The sequence below is a fragment of the Pistacia vera genome, unplaced genomic scaffold, assembly GCF_008641045.1.
Source record: "Pistacia vera cultivar Batoury unplaced genomic scaffold, PisVer_v2 Contig44, whole genome shotgun sequence".
Lineage (NCBI taxonomy): Eukaryota > Viridiplantae > Streptophyta > Magnoliopsida > Sapindales > Anacardiaceae > Pistacia > Pistacia vera.
This window is the reverse complement of record NW_022196268.1, coordinates 560,293-579,775: the sequence shown is the minus strand read 5'-3', so window position 1 is coordinate 579,775 and position 19,483 is coordinate 560,293. Positions and strand designations below refer to the sequence as shown.

The 19,483-nt window shown below is 37.9% G+C and overlaps 3 protein-coding genes across 3 annotated transcripts; 1 reads left to right on the top strand and 2 right to left on the bottom strand.

The window, feature by feature from the left end:
* Positions 1-1,276: 1,276 nt before the first annotated feature.
* On the bottom strand, positions 1,277-2,179 carry LOC116144212. Its single transcript, XM_031429660.1, has one exon. The coding sequence runs from the start codon at positions 2,083-2,085 to the stop codon at positions 1,417-1,419; it is 669 nt and encodes a 222-aa protein (XP_031285520.1). The 5' UTR covers positions 2,086-2,179; the 3' UTR covers positions 1,277-1,416.
* Positions 2,180-10,392: 8,213 nt separating this feature from the next.
* On the top strand, positions 10,393-14,570 carry LOC116144210 (chromatin modification-related protein EAF1 A-like). Its single transcript, XM_031429658.1, has 2 exons — positions 10,393-13,595; positions 14,043-14,570. The coding sequence occupies exon 1, from the start codon at positions 11,775-11,777 to the stop codon at positions 13,509-13,511; it is 1,737 nt and encodes a 578-aa protein (XP_031285518.1). The 5' UTR covers positions 10,393-11,774; the 3' UTR covers positions 13,512-13,595; positions 14,043-14,570.
* A 3,459-nt stretch (positions 14,571-18,029) lies between these two features.
* On the bottom strand, positions 18,030-18,883 carry LOC116144211. The gene has a single exon (XM_031429659.1). It carries the CDS (start codon positions 18,836-18,838, stop codon positions 18,170-18,172), a length of 669 nt encoding a protein of 222 aa, XP_031285519.1. The 5' UTR covers positions 18,839-18,883; the 3' UTR covers positions 18,030-18,169.
* Positions 18,884-19,483: the final 600 nt, after the last annotated feature.

Below are 19,483 nucleotides of genomic sequence, written 5' to 3'. Positions count from 1 at the left end.
TTGCTAAGGACTTTTTATTCTGGAGTTTATGATTTGGACCCAAATTCTGGAAATTTGCATTCTGTGAACAGTAGTTTTGTTGACGTCAACATGATGACGTCACCGGTTGAACCGGTCGACCCGGGACCTGGCCATCTTGCCGGGTTTTGTCCCGAGTCGGTTTTTAAAACATTGCCATGGGGATTTTCCACAAGCCTAATTAATTTCCTATCTGTATTTTAAAACTTGGTCCGGCTTGGCCGGTTAAACCCGGGACCTTCATCAGGCCGGGTTAACAATTTCTTATTTACCCAAAACCCTAGAATTTAGGATGATGATCGACGAACAATTGAAGATCGGGATGTTAGAGCTTTTGAAGAGAAAGTGCTGGTGAGTGCAACGATGGTGACAGAATTGATTTTCGGTGAGTTAATCGATTAGAAGTCGAAAAAAATCGGTGGCGAAAATAGCTAACAAAAGTCAGCGATTGGTAAGGTGAACGAGAGTGGGGTGAGTTGGGTTTTGGTCAGGAGGTTGAGGGTAGGATTTCGTGGTGATGGTGAGATCTAGTTGAAATCAGTCAACGCTATTGTTGGTGCGATCTTGTCAAAATTGGTCGATTTCGGCTAGATCTTGGGTAGATTTTCTACTATAGGGGCTTAAGGGATGGTTGGGATTGCATTTGGTGTGTTGTCGTTGCCAACTAGTTGACCTCTGATTTGCATTTGGGCGTGTTTGCTAAATTTCACAATTATAAGGACTTAATTGTAATTTTTAAAGGTGTATTTGCCAAATTTTAAACTTTTTGACATCTGGTTAACAGCCAGTCAAACTGGTCAACCTGAGACCCGGCAACTTTGCCCGGTTTTCACCCGGGTTGGTTATTAAAACATTGATTCCAATTACATAGAACAATTTTGTCGCCTGATTCTTATATATTTTCCCTTTATGGATTTATTTTATTTTATTATTATTATACTGCTAAGAATGTTTGAATGTCGAGGCTAAGTATTCTGAAACTAAGAAGAACTAGTTGTAGAGTTTGACTGCAACTTTTGTTATCATTGCATTGCATTGCTAATGCAAAGTCACCTACAACTCCTGTATTTTAATGGAGAAGCCACATTAACAACAGAAGAGAGAACTGTATTTTATGGAGTCTGCCGAAGTTTCTGAATATGGTTGTTTCTGTGAATGGATTCTCCCTCACATCTCTCAACATAATTAAAAAAAAAAAAAAAAAAAACCAGAATTTGCAGCTGCTTGAAGTAAGAAGTACTAACAGTGACATAACGCATCATGTTCTTATCATTCACAATTTAATATTGCTTTAAGTTTCATTAGAACAATGTCAGTCTGCCTCCCTCCCTCTAATCCAAGCCAATATTAACAAAATAAAACCTAAATAAATTCATAGAAAAGAGAAGAGACGTAAATTCAGGTCAAGGGGCGGTCAATCTTAGGCTTCTTGTTATCTCCAAAAGTATTCTCAATAATATCTACAATCTTCCTCTGTGAATCAACGATCATCTGAATTCGCTTATTCTCCATCTCCACTCTCCTCCTCTCAAATTCCCTCATAACTTTAATCTTCCTCTTCTCCATCCTCTCAATCCTCCCAGCAAATCCCCTTATTTCCTCAGCCAATCTCACGCCAAACACCTCATCATTCCACCTCCCATCTATACCATCAATACTCTCTGACTTAATAAAAAAACTATCATCCTCTTCTTCTTCGATTTCTACGGGCGGCAGTGCAGAGATAGGCAAAGGACCATTTAGCAAGCAATCCATGAGGGGAAAGAAATTCCAAGAAGAAGAGATTGGGGCGCGTTGTTTTTCGGAACGGTAGCGTTTACGGAGCTTTTCGATCTTGTGACGGCACTGGGTACCGGATTTTGCTGATGGGTTAGAGTGGTCGTAGCCGCAACGTAACGCGACGGTTATAGCGACTTCTTCCCAGTGGGTGGCTTTGAGGGGGCTCCGCTCCAAAGAGTACCATTTATCTTGATAGGCTTCGATGAGGTGGAGAGTCTCTTGGTTTGTCCAGGGAATTGGTTGAGGTTTCTTCATTGGTGATGGAGATGAAACTGCGTGGGTGCCCATTCTCAACACTGATTTGAAATTTTGGATTGGAATGGTTAGGTTTAGGTTTCTTCCTTCTTCCTTCCTCCTTTCTTCTAGTATTAGTGGGTGAGTTAGGTCGTTTCTTTAACAATGTTTCGCTAAGGTGGACCTATATGTTCCGATAAAACTCCCACCCCCCTTTTTTTTTTTATTGAGTTAACGATTTTTAATTTTTAAAATATTATTTTATTATTTAAATTTATATTTTGACGATAAACAGAGAAAAAACTTAGTTTAAGCTATTGAGATTTTTGGAGAAAAGAGACCGATGAGTCTTTTGGTTGTGAAAAGTTAGATTCTGGTGATTGGGATTGATTAGAACTTGACTTGGAATGAGTGGCTGTGCAAACTCTAATAACTTAATTACTAGCGATTGGTGGGGTCAGTGAGAATAGGGTTTGAAGGGTTTTGGTGAGCGATGATCAGAGAAAAAAATGGTGGTAATGTGAGGTTGCAACAATACCAAAATCGGAAACCAAATATAAATTTGGATAATAAAGTGATATTTTAAAAGTTTACGGGTGAAAAAATGTCATTAAACCTTTATTGGGGTGGGAAAAGGTTATTTACTCTTTTTTATTTTATAAAAATATACAAATAACCCCTCACTCTTAAAAATAATGAATAACGTTTTAAAATATATATATGAAAAAAGAGCCTTAACAATAATTATAGAAGAATAAGATGAGTATAAGTAAAATAAATAAGGACAAATTATAATTAAAATATAATTTATCTAGCTTAACTCACTGGGAATCCTAACCAATTCTTAAATCTTAACGTTTCTGTTATATCGATAAAATAATCTCCAAAAAAGAAAAAAAACAAACGAAGAACTTTTTACGTACTTTGATGCGACAATACTATTGGGATGCATATATGTAACTGATTTAAGGAAATATTTCTACCAAGTCGCAACATTAAATGTTTTAAGAGTGAAAAAAGGAGCATTATTTCTTTAGTGCTCTTATGCATATTTGTCAAATCATATATTGTATCAAAAACCTAATTTTTTAAATTATATATCGCGTATTATATCATATTATAATATATGTCTTAAAAAAAAAAGTTTAATAAAACAATAAAATTTTCTAAAAATTAATATCATTCCAAAAATTAATTAAAGAATTTTGTGGTATTATTAATTTTAAATTATGGTATTACGTAATCAAAATTAATCATAAAATTAAGAATTTATATCATTTCTTTTAAACTATTCATATCATTTTCAAGATCAATATCAATAGTTATATCTCCACTTGTATTATTATTATCATGTAAAATGGACAACAAATGTTCCTCTTTCACTTTCTTCATGTAAAATGGATAAATTTGGACAGATTTTAGTGAACCAAGTTGAGTGATCCGGATTCGAACCAAAATTTTTTTGAGCCCAAATTAATAAAGTTGTATCGATATTTTTAAAGATACAAATGAATACATATCGTATCATATGATACATATCAATGTATCGAAAGGTTTATGATACACTCATTGATATGTATTGTTAACGATATGTATCAAATCATATTTTAAGATACTAATGACCATTCTCTTATGTTACGCTTATGCAAGCTAATGGATCGCTAAAATAAAGCTTTTTCAATCCATCATATATACCAATTTTATTGAATGTTTATTCACGCTCCACATCTTAACCATAATTTTTTGCTTCAAATAATGTTCCCATCTCTCATCTCTTCCTCAATATATAAGAGCAATCATTACCTCGGTCATTTGATTCTCAATCATCAACTCCAACTAGTAACTTCACATACAAATGTGACAAGAAAGAGAGAAAAAGAAATTAGTTTTCACAATTGCCTAAAAATTGGTGAGTTTGTACAACTTAGCCTGTGAGAACAACCAAAGGGTGAATATAATATGTACAGAAACATCAACAATATTATACACCACTGTCCCGCTCACTGCCAAATTTTATCTCCAATAAGAACCGTGTTATGAGCCCTAAAAAACAAGAGCACTCTTTTACTTCGCTGGCTGGCTAACCTCAACTCCAATTAAAAGAACCTAGGAGAAAGAAACATAAATGAGTTATTGCCAACTTTTTTTTGCCAGCAATTATGGCTTCCAATCATCAGCATCTGCAGCTACAGCCACAGCCACACACAACAAAAGCAGGTTAATCAAACTCAAACGCAAGCACCTGCTCAGAGAATGCTTCAACAGAATCGTCAACTGAATTCTGATCCGCTAAGCAAGTCTCAAATCGATCAATCTCAACCTGACCAGCATCCTGTGAACAATGCTTCAATGATGGGTACCAGTACGACTACAGCAATGCCTCTCTGTATTGATTCAGCTAATGTTGTGCCAGTTTCTTCTTCTGCTGTTGCTTCTCAATGGAAAGCATCAGAACCAGTATATGATTCTGGCATGCCGAATATGGCCAATCAAGTGGTTCCATTGGGAGTCCTCCTCTTACGAATTCAGCTGGGAGTGATGCAGTATCATCTATTAGTCAAGGTTTAGGACAGAGGCAGTTATCAGGTAGCTTGCCACCTCATGGGCATAATGCTGGACACAGTGGCAGCACCAGTCTCAGCTACAACAGACCCCTACACTGCCAACCACATCGCAACAACACACTGCCACCACATGAACAAGAAGTTCTGCAACAAGATCACCCGCAGTTACCCCAACAACAGCTCCACCACAGCAGTCTCAGCAGCAGACGCAGCATCTGCAGGCAGCACAGGCAGTTTGTATATCAGACCCACTAACACAAATTGGAATGAAACAGTCTGTGGATTGAGCAGTTCTGAGAGCAGTCGGACCCTGCAAGAGTTGGGTTTGCATGCTGTTGTAACAGCAGTGTACAGGTAATTCTGGAATCTGGATAGTTTGATCTTAGCACTAAATAGAATTGGCATTATCGGCAATTTTTTTAGCTTTTTCATGTATCATTTTTCACAAACATTTTTCTGCTACACATTGACTTAATTTTATCGTGTTTTAAGTTAGAATTATTGACAGATTTGATATATGCTACTTATCTCATAAATCTTATGGAGCCTTCTTTTCATTGTGGACATGCTCTATGTCAGAAAATGCCTGTCAGTATTTTGACATCTAGGTTTCCTCACCTAATTGAAAAGACTGAGTTTGGAATTTTTTCCATTTTTTGGCCATATTGTCATGTTTTGACCATGTCGACCATTCTCTCGGTTATTTTATTTTTTTGTGGGGATCTACATTGTCTTTGTTCAATGGTGTGAAATTAAGTAATAGATTTGTGTTTATATGCAGATGAAGCTGGTTATTTTATTGGGCAATGCAAAATGCAAAATAGGAGATTGTCTTCTGCCGTTTCTGTCAAAAGTTCACAGGAGATGCTAGCGGCTAATTCCTTTTTCTTTCTCTTCTTTTTCTGTTAATTTATTTTCCTGTTAATTTTGGGAATTATGTAAATTACCACTGGTTTAGAGCTTAGGGAAGGTAGAGACAATATAGAGGTATGTGTACAGGGGTCTCATTTTCCCTTATGTTCTTTTCCCCCATTTTCCCAGGTGGGCCGTATCGTTTTTGCCCCGGTAGATTAGTGAATGTGAATGTATTATTACCCTTTTCAGATTTAGTGGGTAGCAAGCAATCATTGATATGATATGGGCAAATGCCTTTGGAAATTTTGTGAATATAAGGTCTCTGGTCAATGGTATTAGAATTAGAATGATCAGCAAGCTTCTGTCACTGCCATGGGCGCTGGCCCCTTATTGTAATTTTCCTAGTGGATCAACCTTTTAAATGAAAGCTCTTCCATTTTTCTTCCTGTATATAACAAATGCCTGCCTCATCAGTTTTTTTTTTTTTTTGACTGCCGTGTTTTTTTCTCTTTGTGTTTTTATAATAATTTTGTAAGGTGGGTGAGAAATATCTCATCACTTCGGTAGCTGGTTATTTAAAAGCCCAACGTGGAAAAACACAGAAAACTTACCAAAGAAGCAGCAGTAATCAAAGGGTTAAGCAGTTTTGATTCTTTTGATATTCTAGTGAAGCGGTGACAAATTATAACATTTTGCTCCTGGAGCAATGTTCAAAACCCAACCTGCCCTGCTGGTCGAATCGGGACCCGGCTAGTCATTTGGTTGGGTGAGCCTTAACCCATGGTTTAAAACATGGATCGGCTCGGCCGGTTTAACCGGTTGGATAGGGACTCGGGCCTTCTCTGGGTTGGGTCACTCTTTTTACTCTTTTAAGTTTAAGTATAACAAACACACTCCTAATTAATACGCATTAGTCCCTGAAGTTTTCAAATCTAGCAAACACACTTTTGGCCAAATGCAAATCGACAATGACCTCCCCTTTTCCGGCGACCTTCCATCTTCCCTTACTGTCGGAAACCACCTCTCTGACTTTCTCTGCGCTGTCACGCTTTATCTCTAGCTGTCGCGTGATGTTTCGTCGTTCACCTTCGTCGCGTGATTTTTCTTCCATTTCTCGGTGTCGATCGCCCTTTTCTGGCATCCAGGCTTCCTCAGCCACCGATCTACCTTCTCCCAAGCTCCCTTGTCGTCGTTCACGAAGATCCATTCATCTCACCAAAAAAGCACACGACCATTGACTTCTACCACCGATCTGCCATTTTCTAGCGATGTCTCTACTTGCTAGTTGTCGATTCACCCTCCCAATCATCCGATCTACCCCCTAGTTTGTCGTCACTGCTCTCCCAATCGATCGCCGATTTGCATTTGGCCAGGGTTGTGTTTGCTAGATTTCAAACCTATAGGGTTTGATGGTATTTTATGAGGTGTTTTGTTAGATTTTAAACCTGTCAAACCATTGGTTCATTGGCGTTAGACCGGTTGAACGTGACTCGACCATCAGAGCGGGTTGCCCTCCGTTCGGTTTTTAAAACAATGCCTTAAACTCGACTAATTAGCCTGCTAGTTTCACCCGCTGTTGGATCGTGTATGTAGCACTCGTCTGTCCAACATTATTTTTACAGAAACCAGTCAGCTAAAATGCTAAATTAAAAAATTTAAAAGTAAAATTTAATTAAACCCATATATATAAAAATTAAACATTAAACCCCCATCCCAAAGCAAATATCAAGTTATCAACGATTCTTCTCTCCTCCCCCCCCCTCCCCCCCCCCCCCCCCCCCTTTGGTCTGAAATTTCATCATCCATCGGAGTCTCCCTTTCACCGTCGAATCTCGTCGCTTCAACCTTCACGTCAACTGCATAGTTCGTCGCAGTTGGGGTAAACCGCGAATCTCCTCCATTGCGCGATCTCTCTTTTCCTCTCTTCACTTCTTCACACCGCCGATCTGCTCTGTTCATCTTCATCGTCGATCTGGGAGCTACACCGTCGTTCTCGTCTTCTGCTCTGTTCATTCCGTCACAGTCGAGCTATACCTCTCCGACGTCAACGGCATCTCATCTTCACAGCCACCAGGTAACCATTTTTTCACATTGATTTGTATTTGCATTTTTTATGTGATGGCTTGGTCTCTGTTGGGTTAAGCTAAGCAAGTAAGGATAGGGTCATTTAGTGCTTGATTAGAAGAGAAATTGTGTATTCAAGTTACCTTCTGGTTATAGGTGAAACTTTCATGCTTAGTTTGTGCCTACCTACTTGGTTTTAATAAAATTATTGAAGCTTTATAATTTCCTCTTTATCACTACTAATCTGCAAAGGCCTTATATCTCCATGTGTTTGATAATTGTTCTTACATATCATATTATTGTGGATTAATGTAAAACTTGAGATGTAGTGTCTAACTGCTTGAGGATACATTGGTGTTAGAATTAAAGATTAATGTGAACGAGAGCATGACTGTTAGTCAAGGCCCAATTGAACCTTTAGTTGATGCATTTTTCTTTGTTTGAAAGAGAATAAAACCTACTTTATAAGAATTATGATTTGGCATTCTGCAAATGGAATGGTTGATGTTTTACTGTTGTGCTGTTGTATGTGGTAGATGTGATGCTTCCTGAAGTCTTATTTTGACACAAAGTTTAGGATTCCTACTGCAATCTGTTGTTTACTTATAGTGACGATCTGATGTTATTTTTACTGCTATTTTCTGATTAATATTTTTTCATATTTAGGAGTTGTTACAAGAATTACATATGATCTATTGATTATAAGAGTATTGATAAACTGAATGGTGTATAGTTGATGAGAAGGAGGTTAGTGAGCTTAATTATGATGAATTGGATAATCATTATATGGAGAAGAGTTATTCCTATAGAGTGGTGATCACTCTACTTATTATCTCAACAGATCTTCAGAAGTTGTTTACAATTTTTTAAGCAATTTCAATTTGGTAGCACTAGTTTATATTCAATTAGTTTAAATGGAGGATTTAACTTATGGTTCCTTTTTTGCTAGAATTTTTGTAGATGATATCGCTGATTTAAAATGATGACGATCTATCGGTCAGGTAGTGGTAATTGCGAATTTTAATTGAGGATGATGATGGATTGAAGACCATTGGGTAAGATCATTTTTTGTTAGAATGTTGACTTGAAAGTTGAAACAACTATTATGTGATTTTTCTTCCTTTCTTTTTGTTATTTTGATTTGTAATTTGTTGTATTATTGATATAGATGTTTTTGTATGCTTTGCTAAGGACTTTTTATTCTGGAGTTTATGATTTGGACCAAATTCTGAATTTGCATTCGTGAACAGTAGTTTGTTGACTGTCACATGATGACTCACCGGTTGAACCGGTCGACCGGGACCGGCCATCTTGCCGGGTTTGTCTCGAGTCGGTTTTTAAAACATTGCCATGGGATTTTCCACAAGCCTAATTAATTTCCTATCTGTATTTAAAACTTGGTCGGCTTGGCCGTTAAACCGGGACCTTCATGCAGGCCGGGTTAACAATTTCTTATTTACCCAAAACCCTAGAATTTAGGATGATGATCGACGACAATTAGATCGGGATGTTAGAGCTTTTGAAGAGAAGTGCTGGTGAGTGCAACGATGTGACGAATTGATTTTCGGTGAGTTAATCGATTAGAAGTCGAAAAAAATCGGTGGCGAAAATAGCTAACAAAAGTCAGCGATTGGTAAGGTGAACGGGTGGGGTGAGTTGGGTTTTGGTCAGGAGGTTGAGGGTAGGATTTCGTGGTGATGGTGAGATCTAGTTGAAATCAGTTCAACGCTATTTGGTGCGATCTGTCAAAATTGTCGATTTCGGCTAGATCTTGGGTAGATTTTCTACTATAGGGGCTTAAGGGATGGTTGGGATTGCATTGGTGTGTTGTCGTTGCCAACTAGTTGACCTCTGATTGCATTTGGGGTGTTTGCTAAATTTCACAATTATAGGACTTAATGTAATTTTTAAAGGTGTATTTGCCAATTTAAACTTTTTGACATCTGTTAACCCAGTCAAACTGGTCACCTGAGACCCGGCAACTTTCCCGGTTTCACCCGTTGGTTATTAAAACATTGATTCCAATTACATAGAACAATTTTGTCGCCTGATTCTTATATATTTTCCCTTTATGGATTTATTTTATTTTATTATTATTATACTGCTAAGAATGTTTGAATGTCGAGGCTAAGTATTCTGAAACTAAGAAGACAGTTTAGAGTTTGACTGCAACTTTTGTTATCATTGCATTGCATTGCTAATGCAAAGTCACCTACAACTCCTGTATTTAATGGAGAAGCCACATTAACAACAGAAGAGAGAACTGTATTTTATGGAGCTGCCGAAGTTTCTGAATATGGTTGTTTCTGTGATGGATTCTCCCTCACATCTCTCAACATAATTAAAAAAAAAAAAAAAAAAACCAGAATTTGTATCGCGTAAAGTAAAGTACTAACAGTGACATAACCATCATGTTCTTATCATTCACAATTTAATATTCTTTAAGTTTCATTAGAACAATGTCAGTCTGCCTCCCTCCCTCTAATCCAACCAATATAACAAATAAACCTAAATAAATTCATAGAAAAGAGAGACGTAAATTCGTCAAGGGGCGGTCAATCTTAGGCTTCTTGTTATCTCCAAAAGTATTCCTCATAATATCTACAACTTCCTCTGTGAATCACCGATCATCTGAATTCGCTTATTCTCCATCTCCACTCTCCTCCTCTCAAATTCCCTCATAACTTTAATCTTCCTCTTCTCCCTCCTCTCAATCCTCCCAAATCCCCTTATTTCCTCAGCCAATCTCACGCCAAACACCTCATCATTCCACCTCCCATCTATACCATCAAATATTTAGTACCTGTTGCAATGAGATGGGAAATGAGATGGTTGAACTATAAACGCAGTACCTGTTGCAGTGAGATGGGATGATTGGGTTGAGTTGTTACCTTTCTGAAGTTAGAGTTGTAGTTGTTTATTTGTCTCTGAAATGGGTATTGGACCATTTTTTTAAACCAATTTAGGACGTCCAGAACTTTTGATACTTGTAAGTTTATTCAGTTTTGTGTTTAGTTTATCCTGACGATTTATAAAGTTGGTTAGGAGTTGGAACTGGTTTATAACAACCCAATTACCGAAGTCACATCCTACTTTAGTTAGGTATATATTTCACTTCCATCTCATTCCAAATAATCTGTAGCAGATGATCATAAGGAGTATTTGCGATCAATTAAATGTTAATTGAAAACAAATGCATGCTCATATGTTCAGATGACATATGCTGTTAATCAAAACTGTTAAATGCAGCAATATATCATTTTAATAAGACATGCCATTATGATGGCAATATGATATTGTCTGCCTTAGGATGCCCAAGTAAAAATTGTTTGTTAGGCAACTGTATACTGAGAATCTGCCATTAAATCTGGTCAAACTGTTATATATATGAGACAACAGGTTTATGCCAAAGGTTCTATATTTCATGGCAGTCTATGCCAAATACAAAAAAAGGTTCTTTGAAAATTGAAGAAAGAATATGCAGTTCACAGTAATGTGAGGAAAGTCTGTGATCACAATATTTGTGATCTATTGATTTTTGGGTGGAGTTGGAAATTTTAGTGATGATGACCTATATGTTCATGAATGTATTAAACAAATTGTATTATGTTAGTTAGTCTACTTTTGACTTATGTATAGACAATATTTCAGCTGTTAGATAACTACATTCGTGCCAATAGCTTCAAATCTATCTGAAGGAACACTTTCACTAGGAACTTGAAATTCTTAATTTTGCCAAAGCTTTCATGCAACCACCTAACAGCACTAAGAACATCTAATTGTTTGGCAATCATGGGTTACACTATGATGCTTGGTTTGCCTCTACTTCTCACATTGCTTTTTAATAACAAGTGTTAGAGAATCTATCTCAAAATCTGTGATTGGATATGGTTTTCTTTTGTTAAATTTTCCTGATAATTTCATAACATGGAGATAATCACTAGGTTATGATGTAATGACATGTTGGCTTTGAAACATATTTGGTCGACTTATTTAGTTTAAATGATATTTGGAAGTTAAACAGTGATATGGTTTTGCATTTGTTTAGCATTGATTTAAATAATCTCTCGTTGTCTTTTAAGTTTAAGAATTTTGCTTTATTGTGGAAGGTGGTTTGGCATTTGCGGTGTTTTACTGGTGAATTGACACTTGGAATTTAAAATGTACACTGATTTTATCGCTTGCTTTATAATGCCCTTGTTTTTGTTACAATTAATGTGGTGATAGCCTGGCCACAATGCGGATCATCAAAGGCAATTGATGGTACCAGAGCTCCAGATGCAGGTCACACAAGGAAGTGGTCAAGGGCTTCCTGCTTTCAATGGGTTGAGTTCTTCTTTCTCTAATCAGACTACACCCCCGGCTGTTCAGTCATATCCAGGCCATCCTCAGCAGCAGCATCAAGCGTCCGCACAACCATCCCATGGGCTAAGCAACCATCATCCTCATCTTCAGGGTGCAAATCATGCTACTGGATCACAGCAGCAAGCCTATGCAATCCGGCTTGCTAAAGAGCGGCATTTGCAGCAGCGTTATTTGCAGCAGCAGCAACAACAGCAGCAGCAGCACCAACAGCAACAGCAGTTTGCTGCTTCAGGTGCTTTGATGCCACATGTCCAACCACAGACTCAACTTCCCATATCATCTTCTCTGCAAAGTGGTTCCCAAATTCAATCACCAACCTCATCGCAGCCTGGAACTATGCCCCCCCTTACAGCATCTTCCCCGATGACACCGATATCATTGCAGCACCAGCAGAAGCAACATTTACCTTCTCATGGGCTAAGCCGCAATCCTCAATCTGGTGCCAGTGGTTTAAACAATCAGATGGGTAAGCAACGACAACGACAGCCACCGCAGCAACAGTTTCAACAACCTGGCAGGCACCATCCTCAACAGCGACAGCATGCACAATCTCAACAGCAGGCTAAACTATTAAAGGGAATTGGAAGAGGGAATATGGTGATGCACCAGAACCTTACTGTTGATCCATCTCATCTAAATGGTTTAACTGGGGCTCCAGGTAACCAAGCTACTGAGAAAGGAGAGCAGATCATGCACTTAATGCAAGGTCAAGGTTTGTATTCTGGGTCCAGCTTAAACCCTGTTCAACCATCTAAACCATTAGTTCCTTCTCAAGCCTCTAATCACTCACAGCCACAGCAAAAGCTATATTCTGGTCCAACCACCCCTTCATCAAAGCAACTCCAGCAGATGCCTTCTCATTCTGATAATAGCCCTCAAGGCCAGGTTCAATCCGTCACTTCTGGACATACACTACCAGCTACGCATCAAACTGTTTTGCCAGCAATTATGGCTTCCAATCATCAGCATCTGCAGCTACAGCCACAGCCACAGCCACAACAAAAGCAGGTTAATCAAACTCAAACGCAAGCACCTGCTCAGAGAATGCTTCAACAGAATCGTCAACTGAATTCTGATCCGCTAAGCAAGTCTCAAATCGATCAATCTCAACCTGACCAGCAGCCTGTGAACAATGCTTCAATGATGGGTACCAGTACGACTACAGCAATGCCTCAGGTCTGTATTGATTCAGCTAATGTTGTGCCAGTTTCTTCTTCTGCTGTTACTTCTCAATGGAAAGCATCAGAACCAGTATATGATTCTGGCATGCCGAATATGGCCAATCAAGTGGGTTCCATTGGGAGTCCTCCTCTTACGAATTCAGCTGGGAGTGATGCAGTATCATCTATTAGTCAAGGTTTAGGACAGAGGCAGTTATCAGGTAGCTTGCCACCTCATGGGCATAATGCTGGGACACAGTGGCAGCACCAGTCTCAGCTACAACAGACCCCTACACTGCCAACCACATCGCAACAACACTGCCAGCCACATGAACAAGAAGTTCTGCAACAAGATCAACAGCAGTTACCCCAACAACAGCTCCCACCACAGCAGTCTCAGCAGCAGACGCAGCATCTGCAGGCAGCACAAGGCAGTTTGTATATCAGACCCACTAACACAAAATTGGAATGAAACAGTCTGTGGATTGAGCAGTTCTGAGAGCAGTCGGACCCTGCAAGAGTTGGGTTTGCATGCTGTTGTAACAGCAGTGTACAGGTAATTCTGGAATCTGGATAGTTTGATCTTAGTACATGAAATAGAATTGTGGCATTACTGGGCAATTTTTTTTACCTCTTTTCATGTATCATTTTTCACAAACATTTTTCTGCTACACATTGACTTAATTTTATCGTGTTTTAAGTTAGAGATTATTGACAGATTTGATATATGCTACTTATCTCATAAATCTTATGGAGCCTTCTTTAGTCATTGTGGACAGGCTCAGTATGTCAGAAAATGCCTGTCAGTATTTTGACATCTAGGTTTCCTCACCTTAGATTGAAAAGACTAGAGTTTGGAATTATTTACCATTTTTTTGGCCATATTGTCATGTTTTGACCATGTCGACCTTCTCTCGGTTATTTTTTTTTTTTTTTTTGTGGGGATCTACATTATCTTTGTTCAATGGTGTGAAATTAAGTAATAGATTTGTGTTTTATGCAGATGAAGCTGGTTATTTTATTGGGCAATGCAAAATGCAAAAATAGGAGATTGTCTTCTGCCGGTTCTGTCAAAAGTTCACAGGAGATGCTAGCGGGCTAATTCCTTTTTCTTTCTCTTCTTTTTCTGTTAATTTATTTTCCTGTTAATTTTGGGAATTATGTAAATTACCACTGGTTTAGAGCTTAGGGAAGGTAGAGACAAATATAGAGGTATGTGTACAGGGGTCTCATTTTCCCTTATGTTCTTTTCCCCCATTTTCCCAGGTGGGCCGTATTCGTTTTTGCCCCGGTAGATTAGTGAATGTGAATGTATTATTACCCTTTTCAGATTTAGTGGGTAGCAAGCAATCATTGATATGATATGGGCAAATGCCTTTGGAAATTTTGTGAATATAAGGTCTCTGGTCAATGGTATTAGAATTAGAATGATCAGCAAGCTTCTGTCACTGCCATGGGCGCTGGCCCCTTATTGTAATTTTCCTAGTGGATCAACCTTTTAAATGAAAGCTCTTCCATTTTTCTTCCTGTATATAACAAATGCCTGACTTATCAGTGTTTTTTTTTTTTTTGGACTGCCGTGTTTTTTTCTCTTTGTGTTTTTATAATAATTTGTAAGGTGGGTGAGAAAATATCTCATCACTTCAGGTAACTGGTTATTTAAAAGCCCAACGTGGAGAAATCACAGAAAACTTACCAAAAGAAGCAGGCAGTAATCAAAGGGTTAAGCAGTTTTGATTCTTTTGATATTCTAGTGAAGCGGTGACAAATTATTAACATTTTGCTCCATCGAGGAATGTTTTAAAACCCAGCACGGCCTGGTGGGTTGAATCGGGACCTTGCCAGCTAGTTGGGCCGGGTGAGCCTTAAACCTGGCATAATTAGCCTGTCTAGTTTCACTCGCGGTTGGACTGGTGTATTATAGCACCCGTCTGTCCAACAGTTATTTTTACAGAAACCGGGTCAGCTAAAATGTTAAATTAAAAAATTTAAAAAGTAAAAATATTAAGTAAACCCATATTATATAAAAATTAAACATTAAACCCCTCATCCCAAAGCAAATATTAAGTTATCAACGATTTTTCCCCCATTTTCACGCCACTTCCCTTACTTTTGGTCTGAAAGATTTCTTCATCCACTGGAGTCTCCCCTTCACCGTTGAATCTCTCGTCGCTTCAGCCTTCATCGTCAACTGCATAGTTCGTCGTCAGCTGGGATACCGCGAATCTCCTCTCATTTGGTGATCTCTTCTCTATCCTCTCTTCACTCTTCTTCACCGACGATCTACTCTGTTCATTCGTCATCGTCGATCTGAGAGCTACACCGTCGTTCTCGTCTTCTTCTTGCTCAAGAACTGTCGCCAGTCGCGATCTCTTCTTCGTTCTCGTCTTCTGCTTTGTTCATTCGTCACAGTCGAGCTCCACCTCTCGGGCAGTCAACGATAGCTCATCTTCACCAGCACCAGGTAACCATTTTTTCACATTGATTTGTATTTGCATTTTTTAATGTGCTGACTTGGTCTCTGTTGGGTTAAGCTAAGCAAGTAAAGATTAGGGTCATTTAGTGCTTGATTAGAAGAGAAATTGTGATTTCAAGTTACCTTCTGGTTATAGGTGAAACTTTTATGCTTAGTTTGTGCCTATCTACTTGGTTTTATATAAAATTATTGAAGCTTTATAATTTCCTCTTTATCACTACTAATCTGCAAAGGCCTTATTATCTCCATGTGTTTGAATAAGTTGTTCTTACATATTATATATCTTGTGGATTAATGTAAAACTTGAGATGTAGTGTCTAACTGCTTGAGGATACAATTGGTGTTAGAATTGAAGATTAATGTGAACGAGAGCATGACTGTTAGTCAAGGCCAAATTGAACCTTTAGTTGATGCATTTTCTTATTGTTTGAAAGAGAATAAAACCTACTTTATAAGAATTATGATTTGGCATTCTGCAAATGGGAGTGGTTGATGTTTTTACTGTTGTGCTGTTGTATGTGGTAGATGTGATGCTTCCTGAAGTCTTATTTTGGCATCAAAGTTTACGATTCCTAACTGCAATCTTGTTGTTTACTTATAGTGACGATCTAATGTTATTTTTGCTTGCTATTTTCTGATTAATAATTTTTCATATTTCAGGAGTTGTTACAAGAAAATTACATATGATTATATTGATTATAAGAGTATTGATAAAACTGAATGGTGGATAGTTGATGAGGAAGAGGAGATTGGTGAGCTTAATTATGATGAATTGGAATAATCATTATATGGAGAACGAGCTATTCCTATAGATGGTGGTGATCACCCTTCTTATTATGACTCAACAGATGCTTCAGAAGGTTGTTTACAATTTTTTAAGCAATTTCAATTTGGTAGTAGCTAGTTTATATTTAATTAGTTTAAATGGAATGATTTAACTTATGATTTTCCTTTTTTGCTTGAATTTTTTGTAGATGATGTCGTCAATGTTAATAATGATGACGATCATCTGTCAGGTGGTGTGTGAATTGTGAATTTTAATTGAGGATGGAATGATGGATTGAAGACCATTGAGTGAAGATCATTTTTTGTTAGAATGTTGAAGCGTTGACTTGAAAGTTGAAACAACTATTATGTGATTTTTCTTCCTTCATTTTGTTATTTTGATTTGTAATTTGTTGTATTATTGATGTAATGATGTTTGATGATGCTTTGCTAAGGACTTTTTATTTTGGAGTTTATGATTTGGAGCCAAATTCTGGAAATTTGCATTTTGTGAACAGTAATTTTGCTGACGTTAGCATGATGATGTCACTGGTTGAACCGGTCAACCAGGGACCCGGCCACCTTACCGGGTTTTGTCTCGGGTCGGTTTTTAAAACATTGCCATTGAGATTTTCCACAAGCCCAATTAATTTCCTATCTGTATTTTAAAACTTGGTCCGGCTTGGCCAGTTAAACTCGGGACCTTCATGAGGCCGGTTTAACAATTTTCTTATTTACCCAAAACCCTAAAATTTGGGATGATGATTGGCAAACAATTAAAGATCGGGATGTTAGGGCTTTTGAAGAGGAAGTGTTGGTGAGTGCAACGGTGGTGACGGAATTGATTTTCGGTGAGTTAATCGATCGGAAATCGAAAAAAATCGGTGGCAAAAATAGTTGACAAAAGTCATCGATTGGTAAGGTGAACGGGGGTGGGGTGAGATGGGTTTTGGTTAAGAGGTTGAGGGGAGTATTTTTTGGTGATGAGGAGGGTTGTCGACACTGGTGGTGGTGAGATCTAGTTGAAATTAGTTGACGCTAGTGTTGGTGAGATCTGGTCAAAATTGATCGATTTCGGCTAGATCTTGGGTAGATTTTTTAGGATATGAGCTTAAAGGATGGTTGAGATTGCATTTGGTGTGTTGTCGTTGCCAACTAGTTGATCGCCGATTTGCATTTGGGGTGTATTTGCTAAATTTCACAATTGTAAGGACTTAATGTAATTTTTAAAGGTGTATTTGCCGAATTTTAAACTTTTTGACATTCGGTTTAACCGGCCAGTCAAACTGGTCAACCTGAGACCCGGCAACTTTGCCAGGTTTCACCCGGGTTGGTTATTAAAACATTGATTCCAATTACATAGAACAATTTTGTCGCCTGATTCTTATATATTTTCCTTTATGGATTTATTTTATTTTATTATTATTATACTGCTAAGAATGTTTGAATGTCGAGGCTAAGTATTCTGAAACTAAGAAGAACTAGTTGTAGAGTTTGACTGCAACTTTTGTTATCATTGCATTGCATTGCTAATGCAAAGTCACCTACAACTCCTGTATTTTAATGGAGAAGCCACATTAACAACAGAAGAGAGAACTGTATTTTATGGAGTCTGCCGAAGTTTCTGAATATGGTTGTTTCTGTGAATGGATTCTCCCTCACATCTCTCAACATAATTAAAAAAAAAAAAAAAAAAAACCAGAATTTGCAGCTGCTTGAAGTAAGAAGTACTAACAGTGACATAACGCATCATGTTCTTATCATTCACAATTTAATATTGCTTTAAGTTTCATTAGAACAATGTCAGTCTGCCTCCCTCCCTCTAATCCAAGCCAATATTAACAAAATAAAACCTAAATAAATTCATAGAAAAGAGAAGAGACGTAAATTCAGGTCAAGGGGCGGTCAATCTTAGGCTTCTTGTTATCTCCAAAAGTATTCTCAATAATATCTACAATCTTCCTCTGTGAATCAACGATCATCTGAATTCGCTTATTCTCCATCTCCACTCTCCTCCTCTCAAATTCCCTCATAACTTTAATCTTCCTCTTCTCCATCCTCTCAATCCTCCCAGCAAATCCCCTTATTTCCTCAGCCAATCTCACGCCAAACACCTCATCATTCCACCTCCCATCTATACCATCAATACTCTCTGACTTAATAAAAAAACTATCATCCTCTTCTTCTTCGATTTCTACGGGCGGCAGTGCAGAGATAGGCAAAGGACCATTTAGCAAGCAATCCATGAGGGGAAAGAAATTCCAAGAAGAAGAGATTGGGGCGCGTTGTTTTTCGGAACGGTAGCGTTTACGGAGCTTTTCGATCTTGTGACGGCACTGGGTACCGGATTTTGCTGATGGGTTAGAGTGGTCGTAGCCGCAACGCAACGCGACGGTTATAGCGACTTCTTCCCAGTGGGTGGCTTTGAGGGGGCTCCGCTCCAAAGAATACCATTTATCTTGATAGGCTTCGATGAGGTGGAGAGTCTCTTGGTTTGTCCAGGGAATTGGTTGAGGTTTCTTCATTGGTGATGGAGATGAAACTGCGTGGGTGCCCATTCTCAACACTGATTTGAAATTTTGGATTGGAATGGTTAGGTTTAGGTTTCTTCTTCCTTCCGTCCTTCCTTCTTTTTTCTAGTATTAGTGGGTGAGTTAGGTCGTTTCTATAACAATGTTTCGCTAAGGTGGACCTATGTTCCAATAAAACTCCCACCCCATTTTTTATTGAGTTAACGATTTTTTCCGACCCAATTAATTAACGGTTTAATGACATTTTTTCACTTATAAATTTTTAAAATATTATTTTATTATTTAAATTTATATTTTAAACAATTTTTTACACCTAATTAATAGGTTTATGACACTTTTTTATTTATAAATTTTTAAAATACTATTTTATTATTTAAATTTATATTTCGACATTAAATAGAGAGAAAACTTGGTTCAAACTATTAAGGTTTTTGAAGAGGGGAGACTGACGAATCTTTTGATGGTAAAAAATTAGATTCTACTGGTTGGCATTAATTAGAACTTGACTTGAAAAGAGTGGTTGCGTAAACTCTAATAACTCAATTGCTAGCGATTGGTGGCGTCAATGAGAGTAGGGTTTGAAGGGTTTTGGGGATAAGAAAATGATGGTAGTTTGAGGTTACAACGATGCCAAAATCAGAAACGGAATATAAATTTAGATAATAAAGTGAT

Excerpts from the sequence above, each read along its gene's own strand:
- LOC116144210 (XM_031429658.1), top strand. The coding sequence starts at position 11,775 with ATGGTACCAGAGCTCCAGATGCAGGTCACACAAGGAAGTGGTCAAGGG.
- LOC116144212 (XM_031429660.1), bottom strand. The coding sequence starts at position 2,085 with ATGGGCACCCACGCAGTTTCATCTCCATCACCAATGAAGAAACCTCAA.
- LOC116144211 (XM_031429659.1), bottom strand. The coding sequence starts at position 18,838 with ATGGGCACCCACGCAGTTTCATCTCCATCACCAATGAAGAAACCTCAA.